General features: G+C 53.2%; 9 protein-coding genes across 9 annotated transcripts; 5 read left to right on the top strand and 4 right to left on the bottom strand.

The window, feature by feature from the left end:
* Positions 1–929: 929 nt before the first annotated feature.
* On the top strand, positions 930–1,912 carry J4E84_001206 (uncharacterized protein; the record flags this gene model as incomplete). Its single annotated transcript, XM_049383840.1, has 2 exons — positions 930–1,579; positions 1,642–1,912. 2 exons carry the CDS (start codon positions 930–932, stop codon positions 1,910–1,912), a joined length of 921 nt encoding a protein of 306 aa, XP_049249358.1.
* Positions 1,913–2,187: 275 nt separating this feature from the next.
* J4E84_001205 (uncharacterized protein) lies at positions 2,188–3,400 on the bottom strand (the record flags this gene model as incomplete). The annotated part of the gene is made up of 2 exons (XM_049383839.1): positions 2,188–3,199; positions 3,372–3,400. The coding sequence occupies 2 exons, from the start codon at positions 3,398–3,400 to the stop codon at positions 2,188–2,190; spliced, it is 1,041 nt and encodes a 346-aa protein (XP_049249357.1).
* A 1,380-nt stretch (positions 3,401–4,780) lies between these two features.
* Positions 4,781–6,071, top strand: J4E84_001204 (uncharacterized protein; the record flags this gene model as incomplete). Its single annotated transcript, XM_049383838.1, has 2 exons — positions 4,781–5,146; positions 5,202–6,071. The coding sequence occupies 2 exons, from the start codon at positions 4,781–4,783 to the stop codon at positions 6,069–6,071; spliced, it is 1,236 nt and encodes a 411-aa protein (XP_049249356.1).
* Positions 6,072–6,885: 814 nt separating this feature from the next.
* On the top strand, positions 6,886–7,692 carry J4E84_001203 (uncharacterized protein; the record flags this gene model as incomplete). The annotated part of the gene is made up of 3 exons (XM_049383837.1): positions 6,886–7,237; positions 7,294–7,371; positions 7,424–7,692. 3 exons carry the CDS (start codon positions 6,886–6,888, stop codon positions 7,690–7,692), a joined length of 699 nt encoding a protein of 232 aa, XP_049249355.1.
* A 996-nt stretch (positions 7,693–8,688) lies between these two features.
* J4E84_001202 (uncharacterized protein) lies at positions 8,689–12,277 on the top strand (the record flags this gene model as incomplete). Its single annotated transcript, XM_049383836.1, has 2 exons — positions 8,689–8,870; positions 8,992–12,277. The coding sequence occupies 2 exons, from the start codon at positions 8,689–8,691 to the stop codon at positions 12,275–12,277; spliced, it is 3,468 nt and encodes a 1,155-aa protein (XP_049249354.1).
* An 872-nt stretch (positions 12,278–13,149) lies between these two features.
* J4E84_001201 (uncharacterized protein) lies at positions 13,150–15,504 on the top strand (the record flags this gene model as incomplete). Its single annotated transcript, XM_049383835.1, has 1 exon — positions 13,150–15,504. One exon carries the CDS (start codon positions 13,150–13,152, stop codon positions 15,502–15,504), a length of 2,355 nt encoding a protein of 784 aa, XP_049249353.1.
* A 315-nt stretch (positions 15,505–15,819) lies between these two features.
* J4E84_001200 (uncharacterized protein) lies at positions 15,820–16,824 on the bottom strand (the record flags this gene model as incomplete). Its single annotated transcript, XM_049383834.1, has 1 exon — positions 15,820–16,824. One exon carries the CDS (start codon positions 16,822–16,824, stop codon positions 15,820–15,822), a length of 1,005 nt encoding a protein of 334 aa, XP_049249352.1.
* A 770-nt stretch (positions 16,825–17,594) lies between these two features.
* On the bottom strand, positions 17,595–18,722 carry J4E84_001199 (uncharacterized protein; the record flags this gene model as incomplete). The annotated part of the gene is made up of 2 exons (XM_049383833.1): positions 17,595–18,157; positions 18,215–18,722. The coding sequence occupies 2 exons, from the start codon at positions 18,720–18,722 to the stop codon at positions 17,595–17,597; spliced, it is 1,071 nt and encodes a 356-aa protein (XP_049249351.1).
* Positions 18,723–20,223: 1,501 nt separating this feature from the next.
* Positions 20,224–21,975, bottom strand: MFS1_1 (MFS sugar transporter; the record flags this gene model as incomplete). The annotated part of the gene is made up of 4 exons (XM_049383832.1): positions 20,224–20,595; positions 20,656–21,435; positions 21,484–21,912; positions 21,970–21,975. 4 exons carry the CDS (start codon positions 21,973–21,975, stop codon positions 20,224–20,226), a joined length of 1,587 nt encoding a protein of 528 aa, XP_049249350.1.
* Positions 21,976–24,167: the final 2,192 nt, after the last annotated feature.

Here is a 24,167-nt window from a genome sequence, read left to right as displayed (position 1 = left end):
AGTAGGTGCCATGCCGAGACGGGACACAGCCAGCTCGCCTAGTACCGTTGACGTCGGTAGCCAGTAGCCAGGCACCCAGTGTCAAGTGATCGGCTGGAGTAGCCCAAATGTCGCACCTAATGAGGCATTTGACGCGAGTCGACCATCCGTGGGGAGGATATTTCCCACGCTCACCGTCCGGCTAATGAGGATCATTAAGCTCGTCCAGAACCCACTCCCTCGGAGGGTCGGCAATCAGGTCTGGCAGATGGCTGTGCGGGTTGAGCACAGCCTGGTTTCGTACATCAGGGCGTAATATGACATGTGAAGCCTGCCAAATATGTTTCAGAGTGTGGCAGATTCCGATAGGACACTTTCGTCCGTGCAATGCTCACCGGCCGATCGCTCGGAGAATTGAGTTTATACGTTGCATACGATGCTGTGGGGAAACCGGGTGATCAGCATGGATACTCTTCCGGACATTCGAATCGCTCTCGCATGCGCATTCGGACAAGCTTCCTGGCAGATCTGTACATCTGGTAAATAACTATCCCCAAACTGCAAATTTTGGATGTCACTATCGGAGCCGAGTTGCAAGCAATGTTAGTAGCAGCGACGTAGTCGTCATATCTCACCACACGACCTCGGGAATGCACAAACCCCGAACGTACACAGCCAAATTTATGCGGAAAGGACCAAACGAAAACGACCAAACGAGAACGACCAAACGAAAACGCGACGCCCAGAAGCAGTCGTCATCTGAACATGTGCAATGCTAATGCGAATGAAGATGATTCGCCCATGAGCATAGTCGGTGAAATCGGCAAACAGCAATGCACCGCCATCGTGTACGCAGACATGGCCCGTGCGGCTATCAGATCGTGACTTCGCGTTGAGGCGTTTCCATCCCAAGGGCAACAAATCAACCCCACCCATCCTTGCACGTCACAATGGCAGCGACACCAGCACGCAGAGGCGTCTCCGCCCTGCTCTCCGCTTCGTCATCAAGAACAATCGCCAATCGGATACAGCAGCGGGGCTTCACATCATCCCGCATCTTCGCCGCATACGCGACTGCACCCAGGCCAGCAGCGACGAGCACGACAAGCACAACCAGTACCTCCACAGCTGCCAAGCCAGCAACTACAGCGTCAACAGCGGCAAAACCCGCGACCACAGCGACCCCACAGCGGACAGTACAACCGCAGTTTGTCGCTAAAGAACCACCCATACCAACAACACGTAATGCCACCGCAGAAAGCGCAGCAACAGCGGCCCGCAAACAGCGCTCGCTTACCGACGGACTATCCGATGCCCCGCCCGAGCTGGAAGGCGTGCCAGCGATAGACTGGACACGGTCATACCACGGTCTCGGGTCCGTATCCTTCACACCAGAACAAGGAGAGTTGCTACTAGCGCCTATCACACAAGATGACGTGGAAGTGAAGCCCGACGGTATCATATACTTGCCTGAGATCAAGTACAGGCGGATATTGAACAAGGCGTTTGGACCTGGAGGCTGGGGTCTCGCGCCGAGAGGCGAGAGTATTGTTACGGGCAAGTTGGTGACGAGGGAGTATGGACTTATTGTGCAGGGACGGTATGTTGCTCTTTCTCACCTTTTCGCTGTCTCATGCAACTTCATACTGACGAATAATTCAGACTCGTCTCCATCGCCCGTGGCGAGCAACAATACTTCGACCCCGACGGCATTCCCACTGCGACCGAAGGCTGCAAATCGAATGCCCTGATGCGATGTTGCAAAGATCTGGGTATCGCGTCTGAACTCTGGGATCCGCGCTTCATTCGGGATTTTACGAATAAGATGACGAAGGAGGTGTGGGTGGAGCATGCGAGCACAAAGAAGAAGAGGAAGATTGTGCTGAGGAAGGACGATACCGCCAAGTATCCGTACAAGGAGGTGAAGTTGTAAAAGGGCTTGAGTCATGCCGGAATCATATAGCTGGAAAGGAGTAGACCCAATCTCAGGAAAATCAGGCATAGAACCTCACGCAAGCCAGACGTGGTTGTACACATAGGTTGTAACATCACCAGGACGACTAGTCCTACTCATACTCATGAATTGGGATACCAAATATACACAGCTTCAGTGTACCTGTGAAGCCTAGCAGAATACCATCTACCATCTTGTCCAAACGCCGTGAAACATCACCGTCATATCACAGATTTTGTCCTCCAGGGATTCTTCTAGCGATCGCCTAGATCAAAACCTGAAGCCCTTGATCTGTTCCTCACATCACTTGGCTCCCTTCCATACGCCAGAGGGTCGTCCCGAGGGAGTTCCTGACGCTGCCAGTTCCACGGCATCCAGCCACTGCTTGTCCTTCGACCGAGTGCGGGTGGTGTGAGGGGGTACGGTGGTCGGTCGGAGCCCGAGCTCAGTTCGTCGCGCTCGATCCTGTCGAATTCCGCTTCGCTCCTGTTACGGGAGAGGCTACCAGAGAGGCTTCCAGTACTCCTGTTGACTTCGTGGTATCTGCTTCCGCCTGTTTGTTGTGTGCGGATGTTTTCTTGTTCGCGGTCGAAGGCTTGCAGGAGGGTCTCGAGGCGCTGGCGTTGCGACGCAACGTAATCGAGTCGGTCGTTGTTGTTGCGGATGGAGTCTGGGACGAGGTTCCCGGCGCCGCGGCTCAGATCTGAGGCTTGCGCATCTCGAGTGCCTGCGCTACCGGCACCGTAAAGTGCGCTGGCTCCGCTGAGTGCTTGGTTGACAAGCCCGTATAGGTCGTTGCTGCCCCTCGCCGACGGCATCTGGAACCTGCTCATGAGGTTCTGTGCGTACGTCTGTCCTTCAGGTCTCGGCGACTGCGGCTTTCCAGGTGCGAAGCCCAGAACGTTGACCTTGACCCACTCGATGCCCATCTCGACATATGCCATGCCTGCCGATTTAGCACGATCATGGCTTTGTGTAATGAACTCGTCGATCTCCCTCTCATGGTGGTATAGGAAAGGCTCCATGTACTCCTGGTACAGGTAGTTTGCACCCTGCGAACCAGGCAGGATCAAGTAAAGGTGTGCGAAGAAGCGAATCCATGAGTAGAAGGGTACCCAGCTGAGGATGAAGTCGAAGGTGTTCTCTACGGCGGTGAAGGCGGAGAGGACGACGAAGTAGATCAGCCAGGGTGCGAGGAGGGCTGGATCCGAGGTGTGAAGAGCTTTGTAGGAGGCGAAGATAGGGAAGAAGACGGTGGTTGCAACGCTATCGCCATATTAGCTAGGTTCTCTGCGAATACGTCGCAGCAAAAACAAAATACTACATATCGCGGTCATGCGAGCTCCAAGTAAGCAAGCGGCGAGCTCACGATACCTCATCAAGCCCCAAAGTTTGTTGGAGAATTGGCAGCTGCAGGCGGGGGCGGGGTAATACTTACGTCAAACCGTCGGCGACAAAGCCGAACATGATTGCAGTCGTTGGGCGTCTTCTTTGGGTGTAGGTGTTTAGGTGGGAGATGCAAGACCAGGACTTACAGGTAGCGAAAGCTCAAGCCTCACGGATACGCGGGCGGAGATGTGGAGTGGCTCAAGCTGATGATCCATCCGATGTACGTCAGTCGTCAGTCGGCGGTCAAGGGCGGCGCGCTATCCACTTTCGGTCCTTTGTGTGTGAGCTCCCGAACGTCAGCTGCTGCAAAGAGTGTCTGATCGCGATGCTAGGGATTGTAATCAAGGATATTAAACTCTCACACTGACTAGCTATACGTGGGTCCCCTTTGTTGTTGGCGGTAGTTGCAGTCGCGACTTTCCCTTCGAACTCACGTCGCGAACGCGTGTCGGCCCAATCATAGCAGCTACCACCACCACTTCAAAACATCGATTCTTCTTCTCTTCCATCTCTTCATATCTCTCTCTGTACTCACCGACGCTTTGTTTCGCTCCGATCCCGTTCGCTTGGGCCTTTTCAGCCGCGTTCTGGTAACTTCATGAAAGGCAGTAGCGACCAGGTACCGCGATAGCATCATCACGATGCCGTTCCTTCCCACGCGACTGCACGGTGCAGCTACTGTATAGTTCTTTTGACGAAGATTGGTTAAATCAGATTCCATGGGGTTAGCTAAGGTTCGGCTCGTCTACATATTTGATTGCGCGCGGAACCCAGTTGCGCTCATCCACTGCTTGACGCGCCCACGTCCGAGACTTGTACCCTTTTACAACACTCGCCTTACAAATATCCGAAATGGCAGGCCGGGGCAACTACCAAGACGCTTCTTATGCTGCCATGGCGCCAAGATACCGCTTATCAGAGCCTTGCGCTCGATAACAGCTCCGCACCCCGCGTTTGCGGCCGTTGTCGCGGTTGACATCATCCCGTTCTTCTCCAAACCGCGGAAGAAGAAGCTATCGTGAACAATAGAATGCGGCAAGGGTTACGTAAACTAGCTATCTTCTCCCATCATATCAAGCTAGATGCGTTAGTTTGCAACGATGTCCTTGGCTTGTGCTTGTAGTCCGTCGACACTCCAGTAAAACGTCTTCACTGTATCTCTAGGAGATATGGCTTCTTGGTCACGCCAGGATAGAACGTTCCGCAAACCTCGAAGCGAGGAACTTGAATGCCGAACGACGTACGCCAACCTTCAAGTATCCATGCCTCGCATTAAACCCTGTCGTCTCAAATGTTTATTCAGCGTAGGTCCTGACTAAGGCGGATTGCGTCTTTGCGGATTGGATTTCGACTTCCGAGGTCTCAAGGCTGTGCTGAAGGTATAAGAATGAGGTATGCCCTTGGTTCACAAGTAGCAGAAACATCCTTGAAGTGCCAACACTCATACCAAACGCCAAGATGGTCGTTATCAAAACTCTGGCAGCTCTGGCATCCCTGGGGTTGACCATAGCAGCGCCGCAAGCTTCAGTGTCACCATCGGCTGTGAGCTCTCCCAGTCCATCCGCATCAAGTTCAGCGACTCTTACTACTGAGGAGACGGAAGACCTGTACAGTCTTCATGAAGAGCTAGTCAATATCCCCTCTATATCTGGGGATGAGGTTGAATGCGCAGAGTTTATATCCAAATATCTCTCGGATCTGGGTTACTACGTCGAAGAAATCCCTGCTGGAGACACTGGCACTTTCAATGTCTTCGCTTATCCCCAAGAGCTCAAAGATGAGGGAGTTTGGCCGGAAGTTCTGATCACTAGTCATATCGACACTGTAAGCATACTCGAACCGAGACATGCTCCAACAACAACGTCTGACACAAAATTAGGTACCACCATTCTACCCATTCGAGCGCAAGGAAGAGAACGGCACAATCTACCACTTCGGACGTGGCTCGGTCGACGCAAAGGGCCCCGTGGCAACCATGATCATCGCATCCCACAAGCTCTTCCAATCTAGGACCGATACGCCCAGCCTAGGAATGCTGTTCGTTGTCGCCGAAGAGACTGGCGGCGCTGGAATGAGAGCCTTCGCCGAGTACGCATCCAACACCACCTTCCGCGCAGGTATTTTCGGGGAACCAACGGAAGGCAAGCTAGCTAGCGGACACAAAGGATACCTGGGTGTGAGCTTGGATATCACAGGTCGATCTTCCCACTCTGCATATCCCTGGCTCGGTGTGAGCGCCATCAACTATCTTGCCGAAGCTATCGTTGGTCTGAACATGCTCGAACCGGCTCTACCGAGAAGTGAGCTACTAGGCGCAACAACTCTCAACGCTGGACTTGTTGCGGGTGGAGTCGCTAGCAATGTTGTTCCCGACCATGCTAACGCAAGTATCGCCGTTCGTATAGCTCGCAGCGAAGACGACGCAGTCGACCTTGTGCAAGACATGATCGCTGGAATGCTGTCGCCTTTCGAAACGCGCGCAAAGGAGGAAAATGCTACTTTCGAGGTCGTCTTTTCGAACGCTAGGTATCCCGCGGTCATCCTCGACACTGACGTTGAGGGCCTGGAAGTCGCGCCTGTGTTCTTTGGAACGGATATTCCCAGCTTGCCGCAAGTGGATAAAAAGTACTTGTTTGGTACTGGTACAATCGAGGTCGCGCATACGCCTGATGAGATGTTGAGTCAAGATGAACTTGTGCAGGCAGCGGAGGCGTACGGCATGATTCTTGAGAGTCTGTTCTCGGAGTAGAAAAGTTCGAGCTCTGGTACGACAAACGGGTCTCAATGTCATGTGGTATCATATAATGCAAGCGTAATGTCCTATAGTACACATTGATGAATGTCTACCGAGCCATCTGACGCTGAGTTGCTTTACAACGAAATGCTCGTGTGACAGACCATATCCCGTCGTTTGCGTAGCAATATGGAACTGAGGTCATCGTCGAGCTTGCACAAGACAATTGGCATAGGCGCGACATGGAGGAAACTGCTTGCTTAAGCCAGGCGCCCACCAGAAGCAAGCGCAGAAATCTGTATATGAAGTCGCGCCGGAGGCTCTCATAACACATCGGTTCACACCCTCCACTCCATCTCTTCCATATAGGCGGTATCGAGATCATGTCAGGGGCGCACCACCACCGCTCTTTCCTCAGGTGTTTTTCCGCTCTTTCGCCGCTCCTTCTCCGCCGGTAACTGATGCCGTCATCGCTCTTTCTCCAAGTGAAGGCTGTTTGTAGCGCTCTCTTACCGCACCTTCAGACCTTTCATTGAGGCACTTTTGCTAAGTGAGAGACGGGAATAATGGCGCCATAATGCACCTGACGCCTAAAGCAAACGGTCTTGGGCTCCTGTCTTCGGATCTGGGGTGTCCATATAAACCGCTGATCTGGTTCCTCCTTGCCTCTTTCTTTAATCAGTAATCCATCAGTATAGGCGGTACACCTCGACTAATACATACCTCTTTCAAATCTCGAACACCTCTCTCACACTATACCTTTGAGTCGCCTACTATATACAACTTTCAACCCTTCAACACACTACTCATACCACACTTTCAAGCCGACATGTCCAACCCACCTCAGTACGGACCTACCGCCCTACCTCAAGGCGCAAACGATGGTGGTGACGGCTCTTCTCTGGACAAGGCGACATGGGTAGCTGGTAGCGACAAGAACGCCAGGAGCTTCATTATACTCCAAGGCAAAGACTATGTACGCTGCAACATGGGGGATGCTCTCCAGTTCTACGACTCCGGCTACCGCGTATTCGACCCGCCTACTGGTCGCCGAGTCAAGTTCCAGTACACGCAACCTGGCCGTCCCAAGTTCGGCGCTTTTGAGCACCAGTACTGGGAAATACAGATGGAGGAACATGCTTCTCTTGTGAGGGGCGATCGCTTGCCTGGAGAGGATCTGGGTGAAGGCAAGTTTCATGTTGATCAAGAGAATGATATGATTGCTGACATGTTATAGATCCTGAGGAGGAGTATGAATTCGCAGGAGATTCTGTCTTCGACCGTGCTGAACAACCTCCTTCGACTCCCTCGAGGAGTAAGTAGCGACCTCGTCACATCTCTCTTGAGATCGAGCTAATACTTTCAAGGTACACGTGGAAACCTTGCTACTTCTCCTCCTTCTGGCGGTCGCGGTCGCGGCAGCCCCTCTACTCCTCGAGGTCCTAGCTCTGGTGGTCAGCCAGGATCTGGCCGTGGATCAGCTGGTCGCGGGTCCAATACTCCACGAGGTCGCGGCTCAGCCGGCTCCGGACGAGGTCAAGGATCTCCACAGTCACCAACGTCACCCTCCTTCGGCAAGGGTAAGGGTCCAGCTGGCTCTCCTAGCGGCGGCTCTCCCGGTTCTGGAGCGGCCTGAGATGGAGGAGGGCACTACACTTTCCTTCGTATTTGCTTTCTGGAGTCTTGGTCGGTGAAAGGAGTCTTGCATTCGGGATCGATTTAGCAAGGCGTTTGGGATGATACTGCGAATACCCCTAGACCTTTCGATATAGACTTTGCAATTATACATCCGGTTTTCAACTTGAAGTCGAACCTGAAAAGATGATGTTGGTGAGAAGAATGTGTACTCAGACTGCGTCCAACTCCGTGATAGCTTGTTGAAGTTCTCCACACGTCATCTTCGTGATTACTCCGCGATCTAGAAAGGACCTGAGAATATCCAGGCGTACGTAGGACATGTACTGCGATGATCTGAAAAGTAAGTTGCAGAATACGTGGCTGCGCTAATCAGTACCTGAGGGTCTACAGACGTCCTCATGCAGGGTACCGCGTCGATCCAAAATGCACGATGAGGTATACATGTTACTCAGATCTAACGGAATTATTAACAAAAAGGAAGCCTGCGGTCCCTCGATGCGTTGGACGCATGCCGCGGATGAGTAGTGATGAAGGTGTTGAAAGAAGGAGGCTGGAGGAATGAGGTCGGAATTGGCCGAGGAGCGTTCCGACGAAGGCGCAGGGCGTGTCTTGGAACCCGAGAACGCGTAAAATACGACCAACAAATCATCGCTTATCTGATGCTGCATCTGACATATCCGTCAAGCTTCTGTAAGCCTGTCAAGATGGTGAAACCACGCAGATCGATCTCGGTCGGGATACACCTGCCAGCTCCCTCGTGCAGCGCGCCTGCCACGCGAGCAATGACGTGCGACGATCTCCGACGAGCGCGTGCGTGACCATCACCAGGTCGCTAAACTTCGCAGTCTACATACATCATCCCTTCCGGCCATCGCGACGTTCGCTGTGCTCCATATTTATTTCGTATGGAGCGATCAGCCACAACTACTCATGTCCTATGACGCGCCTGTGGCTGTTGTCCATTGGTCGTACCGGTCTCCGCTGGATCCGCTAAATGCTGCTCACGCCTCGCACCTACTCCCTCGCTCACATTGCCGACACGGGCCGCAAACGCCCTGAACCCTCGTACTTTGTGTGTGTCAAGTCGCGGAAGGAACGCGAAGCCGAGGAAAAGCGCGCGCTGAAGATGTTGCTGCTGCATCAAAAGGGGAGCGTCAAGGTGGGAGAGGTTGTGAGGTGAGTTCTCAGGGTCTGCCGGCGGGATGGCATGGATGCTGTACGCACTGCCTATACGAGATGGGCAGTGCGCGACAACATTTAGGGAGATTGTAGGACGGAATACTAAGTCGCCATGCAGATACACGCTCACATACACCCCCTCCGAAGACCGCATATTACCGCCTCCTTCCAGCCTCCACGTTCGCATACGAAACTCTTCCGCCATCCCTCTACGCGCCGCATACCTCCACGGGCCATACACGATTCACGTATCCGCCTACCCTTCAACATTCAACCCGAACAAAAAGTCCGACGCAACATACGGCGAGCCTGACTTTGAGCCTAATGTCAAGGCTGGTGGATACTGGAACACCAAGTTGACTGTTCCGGAACAATACAGAAGCGATATCAGGGAGGACGACGGCACCCCGAAGAGCCTCACATGGATCATCGAGATCGCGTCGCAAATCATTTTCTCCAATTCCGCGTCTGTAAACTACGAGTTGTTGGTGGCACGCGACGAGCGATCACTAGACCTAGGCTTCACTGCTGTGACTGGCAATAGCCATGGAACGCCAGGAAAGGTGCAAGACCACCAACAGGGCAGCCAGAAACATGTGTCGCACCATCCGGCACAGCCTAAGGGGGTGTATTCAAAGGCGGTCAAGCTAGTGGTTGACGATACTACGAGCTTGTGGAATACACCGGAACTACCAGAGTGGAAGGAGGAGGACGAGGTCTCTTCAAGAAAGTCGAAAGATCATAGCAGTCCGACGGAGAACCGACAGAAGAAGAAGAATATACACCTTGTGATAGTAACTCATGGTCTACACAGCAATCTTGGCGCGGACATGCTATATCTGAAAGAGAGCATTGATGCGACGGCAAAGCAAGCGCGGGAAGATCGAAGACGGCGGCGAAGAGAGGAAAGAGGAGCCAAGAAGACCGGATCGGATCAAGATGCGTCGACAGCACCACTGTCAGGCGGCCAAGAGGACATACCAGATGATGAGGAGGATGACGATGAAGAAGATGTGATTGTTCGAGGTTTCGACGGCAACGTGATACGTACAGAACGTGGTATCCAGTATCTCGGGAAGCGACTCGCTAAGTACGTGTTGAACCTGACCTACCCTGATCAACCATACCTGCCGATCAAGAAGTCCATGGGGCAGAAGTTGTCCAACACATTTTCGCCAACGAAGGATAAGCCAGACGAAGGCATACCGTCCCATCACGGTAGCAGTGTGATGCACACATCCCCAGGACATGACAAGCGTGCATACAAATTCACAAGCATCAGCTTCATCGGCCACTCTCTCGGAGGACTGGTACAGACGTACGCAATCGCATACATCCACAAGCACTCTCCCAACTTCTTTGACACAATCAAACCCATCAACTTCATCGCTATGGCGTCTCCATTCTTAGGACTGAGCAATGAGAACCCCACATATGTGAAATTTGCCTTGGACTTTGGCCTAGTGGGGAGGTCAGGCCAGGATCTCGGTCTTACTTGGAGGGCACCGACATTGGCAAAGAGCGGCTGGACGGCTATGGGTAACGTGTTTGGTAACCAGACGCATGATCAGCATCAGGAAGATCCCGGCGCAAAGCCTCTGCTGCGCATCCTGCCTACTGGCCCAGCGCACCAAGTCTTACGAAGATTCCGAAACCGTACTCTGTACTCCAATGTTGTCAACGATGGTATAGTACCGTTACGTACAAGCTGTCTTCTGTTCCTAGACTGGAGAGGCTTGGGTCGTGTTGAAAAGGCTCGCAGAGAGAACGGTCTCATCGGCACAGTAGCGGTATGGGGTTACGGCCAGATTACTGGGCAGAATTCTTCGCCCAACCCCTCTAGAATTGGATTCTCGGACGATGAGGGTTCTGGGGTTGAATCGCCAACCTATAATGGCAACGATACTACCGTACCTCTGCCAGGCGCCGACGTCACAAATCAGGAAGACGAAGTACAAGTATCTACTGCAGAGCCAACAGCCCACCAGGCCATCGAAGGAGGGAAGAAGAGTCCAGAAGCCAAGGAGCCGAACGACCAGTACTTTCAGCCGCAAAACACATTGATGCAGTGGTGGAGCTACATCAGGCCGACTGGAAAGCACACTTCGCGCGACAAGAAGATGTTTAGTCGTAGTCAGACTATTGGGAAAGACGAAGAAGACGAGCTTTCTCCGGCTGAAGCAGACCACGCGACATCGTCACATAGCGCACAACCAAGGAAGCGACCCCAAGCAACCCGTGGAGACTCAATTGTCGATAATCCCAAGAGCCACCTAGCACCACCCAAAACGACCATCTTCGAGTCTGCTGGTGACCTGATCAACCCTCCTGTTCCTCCTCAGTCCTGGATCACAGACCCGTCCACTCGAGCACGCACCATCTTCCACGACAGAATTTACCATCCTGAAGACATTCCTCCTCCACCTACGAAAACGAAGCCAATCCGCAACTTTTCTGGTGACAGTACTGCTTCCAAGGCATCGACAACAAGTGTCGACGAGAGTGTGATGCGCGTGGAAGAGAAGATCGCTCGCGCTTATCACAAGGACCTTTCTTGGCGCAAGGTTCTCGTCAGCCTTGAGCCCGACGCTCATAACAACATGATAGTACGTCGTATGTTTGCTAATGCTTATGGCTGGCCTGTCGTCAAGCACCTTTGCGATACGCACTTCGCAGACACTTACTCGGCAAACACTCGGGATGAAGAGGAGCCCGCCCTTGATCGTGCACAAGCTGTGAACAAGCCCATTAACGAAGACGGCGAACACGTGAAGGGACAGGAGCGACTGCAGCCACCTATCGAGCGCACTGATAGCGAGATGAGGGAAGTCGCGGACGAACTAGCCCCGCTCAAGCCGCCCAGTCTAAGGATACCCAAGAGATCGAATACGACCGACTCGACCCGTAGTGTGGGTTCGGGCGATTGGGACAGTATTTACTTCGGGGAGACTAGTGACGAGGAGGATGAAGTGGATGACCGCAACGCTGTCCAGAAGTTCTTCCAGCCTAACATGCCCAGAAGCCCGCGAAGTCCTTCCGGAGGTCCACCCAAAACACCGGATGGCAAAGGCACGAGCGATGCAGACATCTCCGACTTCCTCCATGGATCCAGCACACTTGAGGTTCACCGAGGTCTTGGCGCAAGTCCCAGCAGCAAGTCATCGAAGTCAGCTACATTGACCCGCGAGCCGGATTCAATGGAGTCGACTGGCGAACCACCCAAGCCTTCTGAGGAAGCAAGACCGGTAACACCTGCTGGTAGGATCAGCGGAGTTGGGTTGAGGAGTTCTATCGATATCCCTGCGTCGCCAGAGGCTGGACGAGCAAGAAGTGGGAGCACGGTCACTGAGCAGGTCGCGAGGCTTAGCAGCCCCAAGAGCGACAAACATACAACGGGCTCGTAGCATCGAGTTCGTCGATGGTTCAGACAAACGATGGCAGCCCTTAGACGCAGGAGTTCGAAGTTGCGACGTCGAGATAACATCCGCGTTTCCAGCGTGTAGCACAGGTTCAGAAATTTTCCCTGGTCTATCCTTCAACTTCTTGTGAGGGTCAGTCAAGCGTTTTCGGTCTCGGGTGCAGTGGGTGTTACGTGACGTTGGGTTTGAGATCAGTGCACAGAGACGGATGCTACACGAGCGAAGTCATGGATCGTAGCACAATCGCGTACACAAAGATACCCCCAGATCTTATTACATGGTTTGTAGGAGCAAAGGTCTTCTTTTTCTCGTAGCGTCGTTTAACTCTATTTACTCTCTAATTCTCTTCTTCGGGGTCGTTCTTTCCGTCGCAACATGCTCCTTCCCAAATCGGTGTCTTTTCAACAGGTGTCACCGTGCGTAGTAAACATATCGGAAGCGACTGATTCTCTCATTTCCTCCTTCACTCGCTGGTCTCGAGCTTCTCCTCGGCTACGTCATCTTTATGCCGCGCCTTCCTCATTCACTGCCGCTACTGTGCGGCAACACGCTCCGTTTGTTGGTGGACAGAGCTCCAAGCTCGGTTTGTTGTGGTCGAGTCACCACTTGAGTGGATCACCACATTCCACAACCGCAACCCGATTGCGATTTCCCAATGCACCGATAGGTGTCGCGCTTCTTCTTTGGTCTGGGTCGCTGGTTTCGTTCTGGTTTGATTGCCTCGTCGCACTCGAATCGCGCACCTGCACCACCGCCAATCGGCACTACCCTACAGTACACGAAAATATATCTCTTTTGGGATAATGGTCGTACCTGATTCCGCCAACCCCGCGTGGAGCATGCGCCCTGCCGCCGTGATGGTTGGCGGCCAGAGACGCCGCAACACGCGCCGTTCCAACGCACCGCGCTCCAACACTACGCCCAATCTCGGTCTTGACTCACTCGCCGGGAGGGAGAATGCGAGTGGTGTCACCGCAGCACAGCATACGGATCAAGTTGAACATTCTCATGTTTCACCTCCTTCTGCGCCCTCGAATCCTATGGTCAACTCCTACGCACACAACAGTGGCCCTCCAGGCGACCGTCATCGCCCTCTCCCAGCGCGCCCATCCGATGGCTTTTCGACTATGCCGGCCGCCCATTCGCCTACACCCACAACAGGAAGCGCATCAACAGCAGCGACTGAGGGTAAGAAGAGGCATGGCAAATTCGGCCGCAAGGCAAAGGACCAAGACCGCCCGAGCAGCTCCCATGAGCCTACTCCCCAGCTGTCGCCTCTACCGCCGCTGACGCCTATCAAGGCTGCACTGTTGCTGGGCGTGGACCCTGGACCTAGCCCTGGTAGACCCCGGAGTACCTCTGTAGGCCGTCCAGCCCAGAACGATGGCGGCTACGATAGCCTACCGATACGCCCAATATCGACAAGGCGAGGCTCTATGTCGGCAATAACCACTCAGAAGAGCGCGTCGGACAGACAGACGAGATTCACGGAAGAGGGCCTTGACACGGAGCCAGCAAAGCCCAAGGGCTTCTGGGGCAACACTAACCGGAAAGCTCAGCGAATGTTAGGCTTACTCCCATCTGCACCATCTAATGCTAGCCGTGAAGCCGACATGGGGCGCGTCGCAGCTGTTTCTCTAGCGTGGCGTCCAGAAGAACATACTGATACATACCGTAGTAGCGACGCCGAACGCCATGGTCAGTTCCGTTCGCTCCCACCAGTTCCGCCCGTTGTTCCCGAAGCTCGGAGAAGACGTATGCGCAAGAAGCTTCCTAAGGAGCTCGAGAGGATGGCACCCATCACAGAGACGTCGCACGATGAGCTGCGCACTTCCTACAAAATCAGCGAACATGATCCTGAGCTGAACGATATCTCTGAGTATGCAAAAGCTCCTTCCAAGGCACCGCTATCTCGGTCAGAGTCATTGCTCACAACAGATATCAGGTACGAGTTGGAAGAGGACGACCTCTCACTCACAGACGAAGTCATTGACGAGGCCACTCACGACGAGCAAGACGACTTCGCGGCCCATCCTGGTAGCGAGGTTGACGTCAAAAATGGCGCAATACTGCAATCTACGGTGTTCCGCCTCCGCGGCCCACTGCAAACGGTTGAAGACCGTTTGCTTGACGAGGCAGAGACGCGATTAGCACTTAGCAAGGCTGTGCTAGACCAAAACGACGATGATAGACTCACTCTCGACACCACATACGCTACCCTGAAGGCGTCTAACGAAGCCATGAAAGCAGACTTTGCAGCTGCACAGCGTTGTCACGCCGCTCCAGGAGAGTGTGAACTCTGCGGTGGTGCGGATAGCCAGGTTGACAGCGAAGACGAGGATGACTTGGACGAAGAGCCCACCTTACATGACGCCACGACCGTACCCTTCATGCGGGTCACACCCGGTATGGTCAAGCTTGTCGATATTGCGCCTAAGAGGAAGAAATCAGCTGTACCTCTGGCACCGCCTGCACCACCCACACGAGTCGCACCGGATGCCCCACCTAACCCACTGCCCCTGCTAGCCCTATCTAGTCAGCTCAAGGCCCCCTTCAAACCTACCTACTACTTTCAACATGACGAAAAGATCAGTCCATTCAACGAGCGCAGTGAGCATGTGGAGGTGCGTAAGTATCTCTCAACCACTACAGATGCAACTAACAAATTCCAGCCTACCGTGATGCGTGGTCCTCTTTCCGCTAGCGAGTTCAGCCGCCTCGACAAGGACAAGAGAGTGAAGCTTCCCCGTGACGAGTCACGTCTTCTTGTCCAAGACTGGATGTCTGACTACGACCACACCAAACAACGCCCTCTTTCCGAACGTCTCGATCTCGATGTACTTGCCGACCAGCAAATCCCTCCTGCCCCATTTCCCAAAGAAGATTACGCTACACCTCCCCTCCCGCCCAGCTCGTCATCCAAAGAGCACTACTGTCTAAAGAACGGCCATATCTTCCACCCCATCAACCTCAAGACCGTACCCGACGAGGTCGCCATCAACAGTCTGGAAGTCCGACCGTATCTACACACCGCTGTTGGCTTCAAACAGCATGTTTCTGTCCCTGTTTTCTGCGACCGTTGCAACGAAGATGTCAAAGAAGAGCTCTGGGAGTGCGACATTCATGTTTGTCGTATGGGAGTCTGCAAGCAGTGTGCAGAGGATATGGAGCATGAGTGGCAGGAGCGTGTTGCTGATGCTTGGACTCGTTAAGGGTCGTACATTCATGGTATTTGCGATAAGTCACGACGTGTATATTGAAAGGAAACGGATGTAATGATATGAAGGGTTGTGCAAAGGTAATGAGCAGACGAGGAGCTGAGGAACTGAGCAAACGATGTAAATACCCGACGATCACCGTAGATAAGGTATGATGGAGTAATGACTCTATGATCGATACGCCAACTTTTCCTTGCCCAAAAATCATAGTTGGCCTAAGCCGTTCACTTTTGTACGCTTCCAACGCCGATCCCTCCAAACTTTTGGTGTCGTCCCAGAAGACATCCATCAGCAGAAAGGGAGCACCCCTTAGGCACGAGTCGCCTTCGTCTCGTTCAAAACCTTCATCCCACCATGTTCCTCATCCTTAATGATAACCCCCCTGCCCGTATCCACCCATCCAACACCCTCACCTTTCTCCTTCTCCTTTCCCTTCACAGCCTCGCTCCTACCCATACCCCCACCTCCACCCCCAGTTCCCACGACCACAGTAGCCGAAGTAGCGAAATACGCCCCCACAGCACCCAACTGCCCCGGACCCGCCTGTAACCCATGAATAAACTCGTTCCTCAAATCCTCATGTTCGTTAAACAGCCTATCCCACGCGTCTTTCAACCCCGTCGAGAGATGTCCTTGTCCGTGCGACACGGATAGCGAGCGCAAGATGATGGCGTTGGGGTTCTGCTGCGGGCCTGGCTGCGACCAGTAGGTCGTCAGAGTGTGGAGGAGGAGGTTGCGGAGAGGGGAGGGTGTTAGAATCGTTGATATGGGAGAAGATGAGGGTGTGGTCTCCCGCCATACGTGGTCGATGAGTGTGGGTGTTAGGGCGAAGTGACGGCCTATACCGGAGTAGATGTGTTGGATGGTGTGGTTCATGAAGGAGAGGGCGCCGAGACGTTGGGCGAGGAGCCAGGCGTGGATTGAAGGGGGGATGGGTTGCGGAGAGGTTATGTTGTGTGGGATAGGAGGGGGTGGCATGGTTGTTCGGGTTGGGGTTTGAGCGGGGGTGAGCGGGTAGGTGGGCTGGAAGTGAGATGCCATCTGAGTGGGTGGTTGACGAGGTGCCAGTGTTGTCGCTGGAATGGAAGCAGCGGTGTTTGCGCTGGCTGTCCTCGGGTAAACATGGGCATTGTTTGGCAGAGTCCTCGCGTCCACGTTGGATGGATATGAGTCCTTGTAGATGAACTTGAGGAAAAGACCGAAGATGGCGGGATCCACATCTGGCAACCTGATGATGTTCTCTTCATTCTTTGCGTTCTCTTTCGTGTCTTCCTCTGTGGCAAGCTCTCCATCTTCTTCCTTGATCACCACCATGTCATTGTTGGAAGTGGAGAGTTTGCGCTTTTTGCTAGCTGTATGGTCCTTCAACACCGTGGCGTTAATACGAGTAATTTGGTCGCGGAAGTAGATAGAGTGAACGCATAGTAGAGCGACAGGAAGGGTGTAGGTCCGAGATGATGAATATTGACCAACGATGACCGTGATGGAGCTGCCCTGAATCCTTTCTTGGCATTAGAGGAGTCGCTTTAGACTGCGACATCACCTGCTTACATATCGAGAAACATGTCGGAGTAGGTAACCTTCTGTGGGGCTGCCATTGGTGGAGGTTTCGCTGGCTGTAGAGTCGTTGGGTGCTGCGTGGTGGCGCCCATTTTGGACTTTTAAGTTGCTTACGAGCGAATTATGCTGAAAGAATCGACTTTTGGGGTAGAAGCAGGTTGGTGGAGGATGGAAGAAGCCTCTACCACAATAGACAGCTTGTATATGCGATGGACTTGTAAGAGGTTAGCCAACAAGCGTGGCGATAAAACGTGGCTGTGGGCAGTGAGAGACAACTTCACCTGGTGTCAGGTAAGGTTGGGCTACTAAAACGACATTGCGGCATAAGTGTGTCATGGGGCTGGTGCTATAATGATAGGTTGGTTGACAGGTAGTGCTGCTGTCTTTGATGCTTCATGACGTGACGACAAGATGCACATCGTAGCAACAGTCAACCGCATAGTGAACGTGTTTTGGGGTATATTGTGTCATTATTTCATTCGTTATATAGTAAGTGGTCGCCTTTACGGTACACTACCTGGGTATCAACACTGACTGCGACAATCGCCCTGGCAGCCCGAGTTATTTCGGCTCTTGCTGCCCTCCGAGTACAACGTAGCATCATCCATGATGTCATCCAACTCCACATCAGCTTTCCCTGTCATGCGGAAGCTGGCCTTGGCCGGGCATGTCACGACCGAAGAGTGTTTGTCGCTATTCGCCATCGAGCCACTCTCCTCCATCTTTGTGAATCCGCCACGGTTGCTCGAGCTGTACGTCCTCCTGTTGTCCGTCCACCTTTCCACGTCATGGCAACGTGTAGCGCCATCGCCGAAGAGGTTCTTGTGTTGTAGAAGATTGACAAGGCGGTTGAGGACAGAGAACTCAATCTTGAGCTTGATGCTGTAAATAGCCGTCTTGTATGTGGTTTGAATTTCGTAGTGGCCGGAGAATTGGACTGCGATGAGCGTGATGTCGAAGGCCAGGACTGCGACATTGACGATGATCAAGTGGATGAAAAGCTTTCGTAGAGATCCACGTCGTCGACCACAATCTCCACGGAGCATCTTTACTGTTCGGAAGATGTAGATAACCGAAATGGCCATCTCTGCAGACGCACAAAGTCAGTGTCTGGCTCACATGCGACTCGGATGGAAACACTTACCCTGGACTGAAATAGCAACAATCTGGACCTTGTCGTAGATCTCGAATCCCGGGAGAAACTTGAGGGAATCTTTGGAGTTCGCGCCCATGGCGAAGGTGAATAGAGGGACACCGAGAGCGATCGTGGTGAAGATGATCATGTAGAGCACCCATCTGATCTTCCTAGCGTCCGCGACAACAAGATGCAGGCGTGAGTACAGTACGAGGGACTGTCCCGGGCACATAGTGACCCAGCCCACACCAATGATGGCGCTCGAGAGCAGGTCAAGCTTCGTGACCTGGAAGAACTTAAGGATGAACCCAATGGCGTGAGGGGCGATTCCTCCTGCGGCGATGAGCATACTCCAGAAGTACAACCCGCGGCGTTGTTTGAAGACGGCGAAGATGAGGAAGAGGATCTCAACCATGTTGTACATTCCAATGGCGAGGAATGCAGACATGGTCATAAGGATAGGAATGCTGGCCTGTACGCCGCCAGTGACGCCGGACTCTGAATCTTTGTCCGACATGGTGAAGGTAGTCAGGTGTCTTTCCGTCGACTTCGAAAGTAATGAGATGAATGAGGGTGAGGTAGAGAGCGCATTCGTTGAGATGGCGAACTGAACTGGAGAATCCGATATCCACGTGGAATCCTGGGGTATTTCAATCAAAGAGAGTGTTGGTGGCCTTGCTGATCGACGCAGATGCTGCAAGATGCTGATCAGCGAACATGTTGCAACTATAATTCAGTGTGGTTGCAGTGGTGGCAGACGGTTCATCATGAGAGGAACGCAGACAGCAGAAGGCGTTGCGGACACTACCCCAGAGACTGACTCGATGCATGGGTGCCTGACGGGTTCGTGGCGTTTTTGGTACACTTGGCCATGTCATGAACCATACAGCTGAAGACGGGGTCAGAACGGGGGCGCGGATTTGAGAGCCCCAATGCTAGTCTCTGGTGATCGCTGATTGGGCTCGGGCACCTAATGGCGCATTGCATGATCGTGGATTTCCACAACGGGGCGCGGGTACTGCTTCCCCATCATCGATAACATCGGATCAGCATGTTTAAGCGAAAAAGCAACCAGTCGGAACACAATCCCCTCGTGCGTTTAAACTTACGTTGCTGCCCAGTTGGGTTGCACCTGTACCTGAGTGGTTTCTTCGCTTTCGCGTCAAATCGGCGACTCAACCGAAGCGAAACTCTGTCGGTCGCCCCCATGATGGAAATAAACCCCGGGTCGATTTCGCCCATCTCCGTGCCGTTCTGCGGTATTTCCAGAAGGATCAACAGGTATAAGGCGTCCATGCGAAGAACTTCTTGTCGTTTCCTGCATATGCAACGCATGCGAAGGTTTTCATACACACTCGTGCGCTGAATAGCGAACCACTCGTTCTCGTTCCTGCGATAACCTTGCCACAGCATTCGTCGAGAGCAGGAGGTCCGTGGACGGCTGAAGACGCTGAGTCGGTCCCGTGCGCCTTAATATCGCCAACACCCTTGGCCCTGGTGTTGCGACATCTTGGGCTTGCGCCATCCTATATCCGCAATCGGAATCGTTGATAGCGATGGAATTTGGTTCACACAGCCCCTGCATGGACGCGAAACGCATTATCGCATCATCAAGACAATGCGGCTCTTTTTCGGCGCTTTTGCCTTCTAAGACGGACTATAATAGCTTCGCCTTTGTAGCCCGAACCTATCACTCGAAGTCAGCTAAGCTACATGTGTAGGCCTTCCGTGATTAGTGATGGCTGTTGACACTCTATACCCGGATAGTAAGGTACGATTGTGGGAATAAGAGATTAGTGAATGGATTCATGGACTATGCTAAGTGGCTGTCCGAGTTAAACAACTTGAAGTCGCTCAGGTAGAGTCGTGACCCGCGTCATCGACGATGGTCGTAACTCTATAACCGAATGCAACCCAACAAACCGCTGGAAAGCCTATCTAGTCCCAGGAACCAGGAACCAAAGGTGGCAAAATACAGCACTCGTCATTGTGTGGACGATGTCGCTAAAGATGTCCGTTTAGACCTTGGGCTCAGCGTGTACATTCTCGACATGACCGTGGTCGTGGCCGTGACGTCCGACCTTGAGGTTACCGGCCTCAATGTCGCGGGTGACGCGATCGAGACGCGACTCAACCTTGCCAGCCTTCCAGGCAGGAAGACCAGAGTCGAAAACGTCGTCCATCTCTTCAAGGGTCTTGCCCTTGGTTTCCGGGGCAGTCAGGAACATGTGGATGAAGGCAACGGCGTTGAATGTTCCGAAGATCATGTACATCTTCCAGTTGATGGACCACAGAAGAGGGGGGACGGCAAAAGCAAGAATGCAGTTCCAGCTCCAATTGGCGGCGGTAGCGAGCGACACGGCCTTCGCGCGAACCTTGGCGGGGAAGATCTACAGAGGTAGAACAAGTCAGTGTACGTTTCACATGCATCCCTTACAGTGAGAACTTACCTCGGACGGATATGTCCATGACGTCGGGCCCCATGTGGTTGCGAACGTGGCTACGAAGAGGTATGAGCAAGCGACAATGCCCTTGGAAACGGCGCTGTGCTCGCGAGGTACCACCCAAGAGATGTCTTTGTCGCTAGTGTCTGGGTTAGGAATACCGTAGGAAGCCTGCAGAGCACCTGTAGTATATAGCCAGACAGCCATCATGAAAGAGCCGCAGAGGAGAGCAGGACGACGACCGAACTTGTCGAGGTAGAGAATAGCTGGTAGGGTCATGGCGACGTTGATGATGTACTGAATTGACGCAGTAAGGAGCTCATCGGCAATACCGGCTCCACGCATGATGAAGACGATGTAGTACATCATGATGTTCATGCCGCAAAGTTGTGACCACATCTGGATGGACATACCAAGGATGACACGCTTGACAATGCGAGGCTTGGCCAGGGCGGCGAAGCTAGTCTCAGCAATCTCACGCTCGAACGCAAGCGCCTCTTCGATCTCCTTATATTCGGCAAGAACCTTGGGGTGGTTGACGTTGCCGGCGCCGTGGAGGTTGGCAAGAACCTGTAGGGCCTCCTCCCAGCGGTCCTTGGAAGCCAGCCACCGAGGGGAGCGAGGGAAGAAGAAGAATCCGATGAAGAGGATAGCACCAGGAACAGCTTGGACACCCCATGGGATCCTAAAGGCCGCAGTGCTCTGGTTCGGATTTTTGACGCCTCCATCGACGAAGGAACAGCCGTATTGGATGAAGTATTGGATCAAAATACCCCAGGTGATAGCCTACGCGGAATTAGCTTGAGATCTAGCCTTTATCGAAGAGTGACATACCCATTGTTGCAAAGACACTACTCTACCTCGGATCTCTTTGGGCGCAATCTCGGCTTGGTACACTGGAACGATGGCGGAACAGATACCGATGGCGTACCCACCAATAAGACGACCAACACAGAGGAGAGCAACGCCGTTGGAGGCGGCCTGCAGAATAGCGCCAACAATCCAGATGAGGGCGGCGATTTGTACAGCGTTCCTACGCGAAAGTCGATCGGCGAGGAAAGAGGAAGACAGAGCACCAACGAGAGAACCTGCAGGCATCGACGCAGTGATACCGCCTTGGCGAGTACCGCTAGGGTTGCCGAAGTAGTTCTTGTAGGCGGGAGTACCCAGCGCACCCGACATCGACGAGATGTCGAAACCGAAGAGGATACCACCAAGCGCGGCGAAGCCGCAAATGGCGTAGACATTGTAGATTTGTGGGAACTATAGCGCCATTGTCAGCGAGTGCACTCAGGAGCAATTGGGAGAACGAGGACCTACCTTCATCTTGCCAAGTCGCTGTGACCAGTGTGGGTTGATAAAGTTATGGGGCGATGTGAGAGAGAGGACAGTCAAGAGCTGGGAGGCTGCAGATTTATGGTCCCAAGAGCGCGGAGAGAGCGCGTGATCCTAATGGATGTAGTCTGTGCGGAAAGTCTTGGGTTTTACTATTCACTACAGCACTCTTTACCGCCCGATTGTAGCCTTGCTGACGGGAGATGTGGTTGGTTACATGTGAGAGCGTTGTGACCCCGCAAACGGGTGTTGAACCAGGGCTTACGCAGATCCTACAGTAAAACCGGCAACATGTCCTGGGGTAGTGCATGGCTGGGTGGCCCCCATAGTGGTTGTGCATAACGGCATCCAATAGGAGCAAATTCGACGCCGTGTTGGTTTCCAATGCAATGGCACCTGCCAATACTACTCCGGCCCCGTGCTGTCGCACTGGCAAGGCGTCCAAGTAGTAAAGGCCAGTAATGTTGTGGAATGGAAACCGCCCTGATGTGCGTGGCAATCCGCAGGTGTAGAGACATGGACATGAGATACAGCAGACACTGGTTTGTTGTCTCGGACCATAATTGAATATGGAAGATCATCCGCGGATCATAAGCTTCGTGTTCCAACCACACTCAAGGATCAGGTACTCGGTTCCGCTGCGTTCAAACACTCGACTTCTGACATGTTGCAGGTGGTCTTCTGCGTTTGCCGTGGCCATCAACTGTAAAGATAGACCGAAGCGTGAATCCTGCGCTGGCCACAAGCCTGGGCAGAGGCGCGGCAACCGCACGATCATCTCACGACCACGGTGAAGGCGGAATCCTAGGAACTTACTTCTCAAGTCAACTTTTGACATTGGTAACACGTAGAAGCAATGCGATAATGCTTTCAACCCCTCAGACAGAGAGTGCTGTCTAAAATGCTCGCAAATTGCTGTGGTTTTCGAGATGAGATGGCAAGAGAGGCCAGGAGGTTGCGATCGCGCGACGTAAGAGGCGGGAGGCGCCAAGCATGCAGCGGCGCCGCCAACCGTCGACCCCAGTTCTCGGCTGGCTTTACTCCGCCCTGGAAAATCCAACACCAGCTAACAGTCTGATCAAAACAAAACTGTGGCGTTTCTCCGTAGCGACTGCCTATACGAACGAGCGCATCGAATTCTGTTTCGAGCAACACAGCCGGCGATGCCATTCGCGCCCGGTTTCAATGTCTCTTCGCTGACATGCGTGCGCAGCATTGTGGCTTGGTTTTGAAATCTGGCGAAGCCAAGATGAGATCCAAGGAGAGCAATTTCATCAAGATGCGGGGCTCGGTAAGGACTACTGCATCTTTGAGATGCCTTGGGTATACCCATGACCGCCGCGCGGATGAGCCTGAGCACAACCAGCAATTCCGTCCATACAGAATGGTAAGAAGTGGCCACTACCTTCTCATTTCTTCTACAGCTTCCGCCCTTGCAAGACGTACGACGCGCCATTGCAGCACAAGCGTGCTCCTTTTGGCGGCAATTCGCATCGATGAGATCTTAGCAGCTCCTGTGTGATTCGGGGCGTTCTCCAGATGATACCGATTCCTGATCAACGCCGGGTCACGTATCTTCGCATTCCGGCATGACATCCACTGCCGAGCCCAAGCCATAATAGTGGACAAGGGGAGTAAGAGTTGGGAACGAAACGCGACTGCTGACCCAGTATACCGAGCATAGCGACAGTCGCATGCAAATGTTGTCTTGACAGCCTGACGGGATCTAAGGTAGGTCTCGGAGCCTGGCTATTGACCGTCTAGCCCGTGCTACATTTCAATACGTTGATGTGGTGTGATGATAAGCTCGCCCCCATCAGCCCTCTTTCCTATGTGGGTCCTAGGCATTGTTACAATGGTTCCACAATCCCGAGCTTAGCTTAAACATCGAAAAACAGAGCTTGTCCGACATGGGTGGTCTTTCTCGAAGAGTTCGAAATGGGGTTGTGACCACACGGATGACATCTGTCGAGCCGGTACCCTTCCGTAGTCTGAGCGCTGTGCTGCAGGTACCTGATAGCTAAGTCTTGTCATACAATGACGCTGCGGACATGAGCCGGGGATGTGTCGCCACACAATGAAGTTGGACGTCTCGCAATACCAATACAGTTTCCTTGAGCCCAGACCATCAGGCTGAAGGTAAACTTGGATTGTAAGAAAGCGGACCATCACCGTGTCGCTGA

This window comes from Alternaria hordeiaustralica (genome assembly GCF_023758085.1).
Source record: "Alternaria hordeiaustralica strain BMP 2776 chromosome Unknown scaffold_1, whole genome shotgun sequence".
NCBI classification, from domain to species: Eukaryota; Fungi; Ascomycota; class Dothideomycetes; order Pleosporales; family Pleosporaceae; genus Alternaria; species Alternaria hordeiaustralica.
The sequence above is the reverse complement of the archived record's forward strand: the minus strand, read 5'-3'. Positions and strand labels throughout refer to the sequence as shown.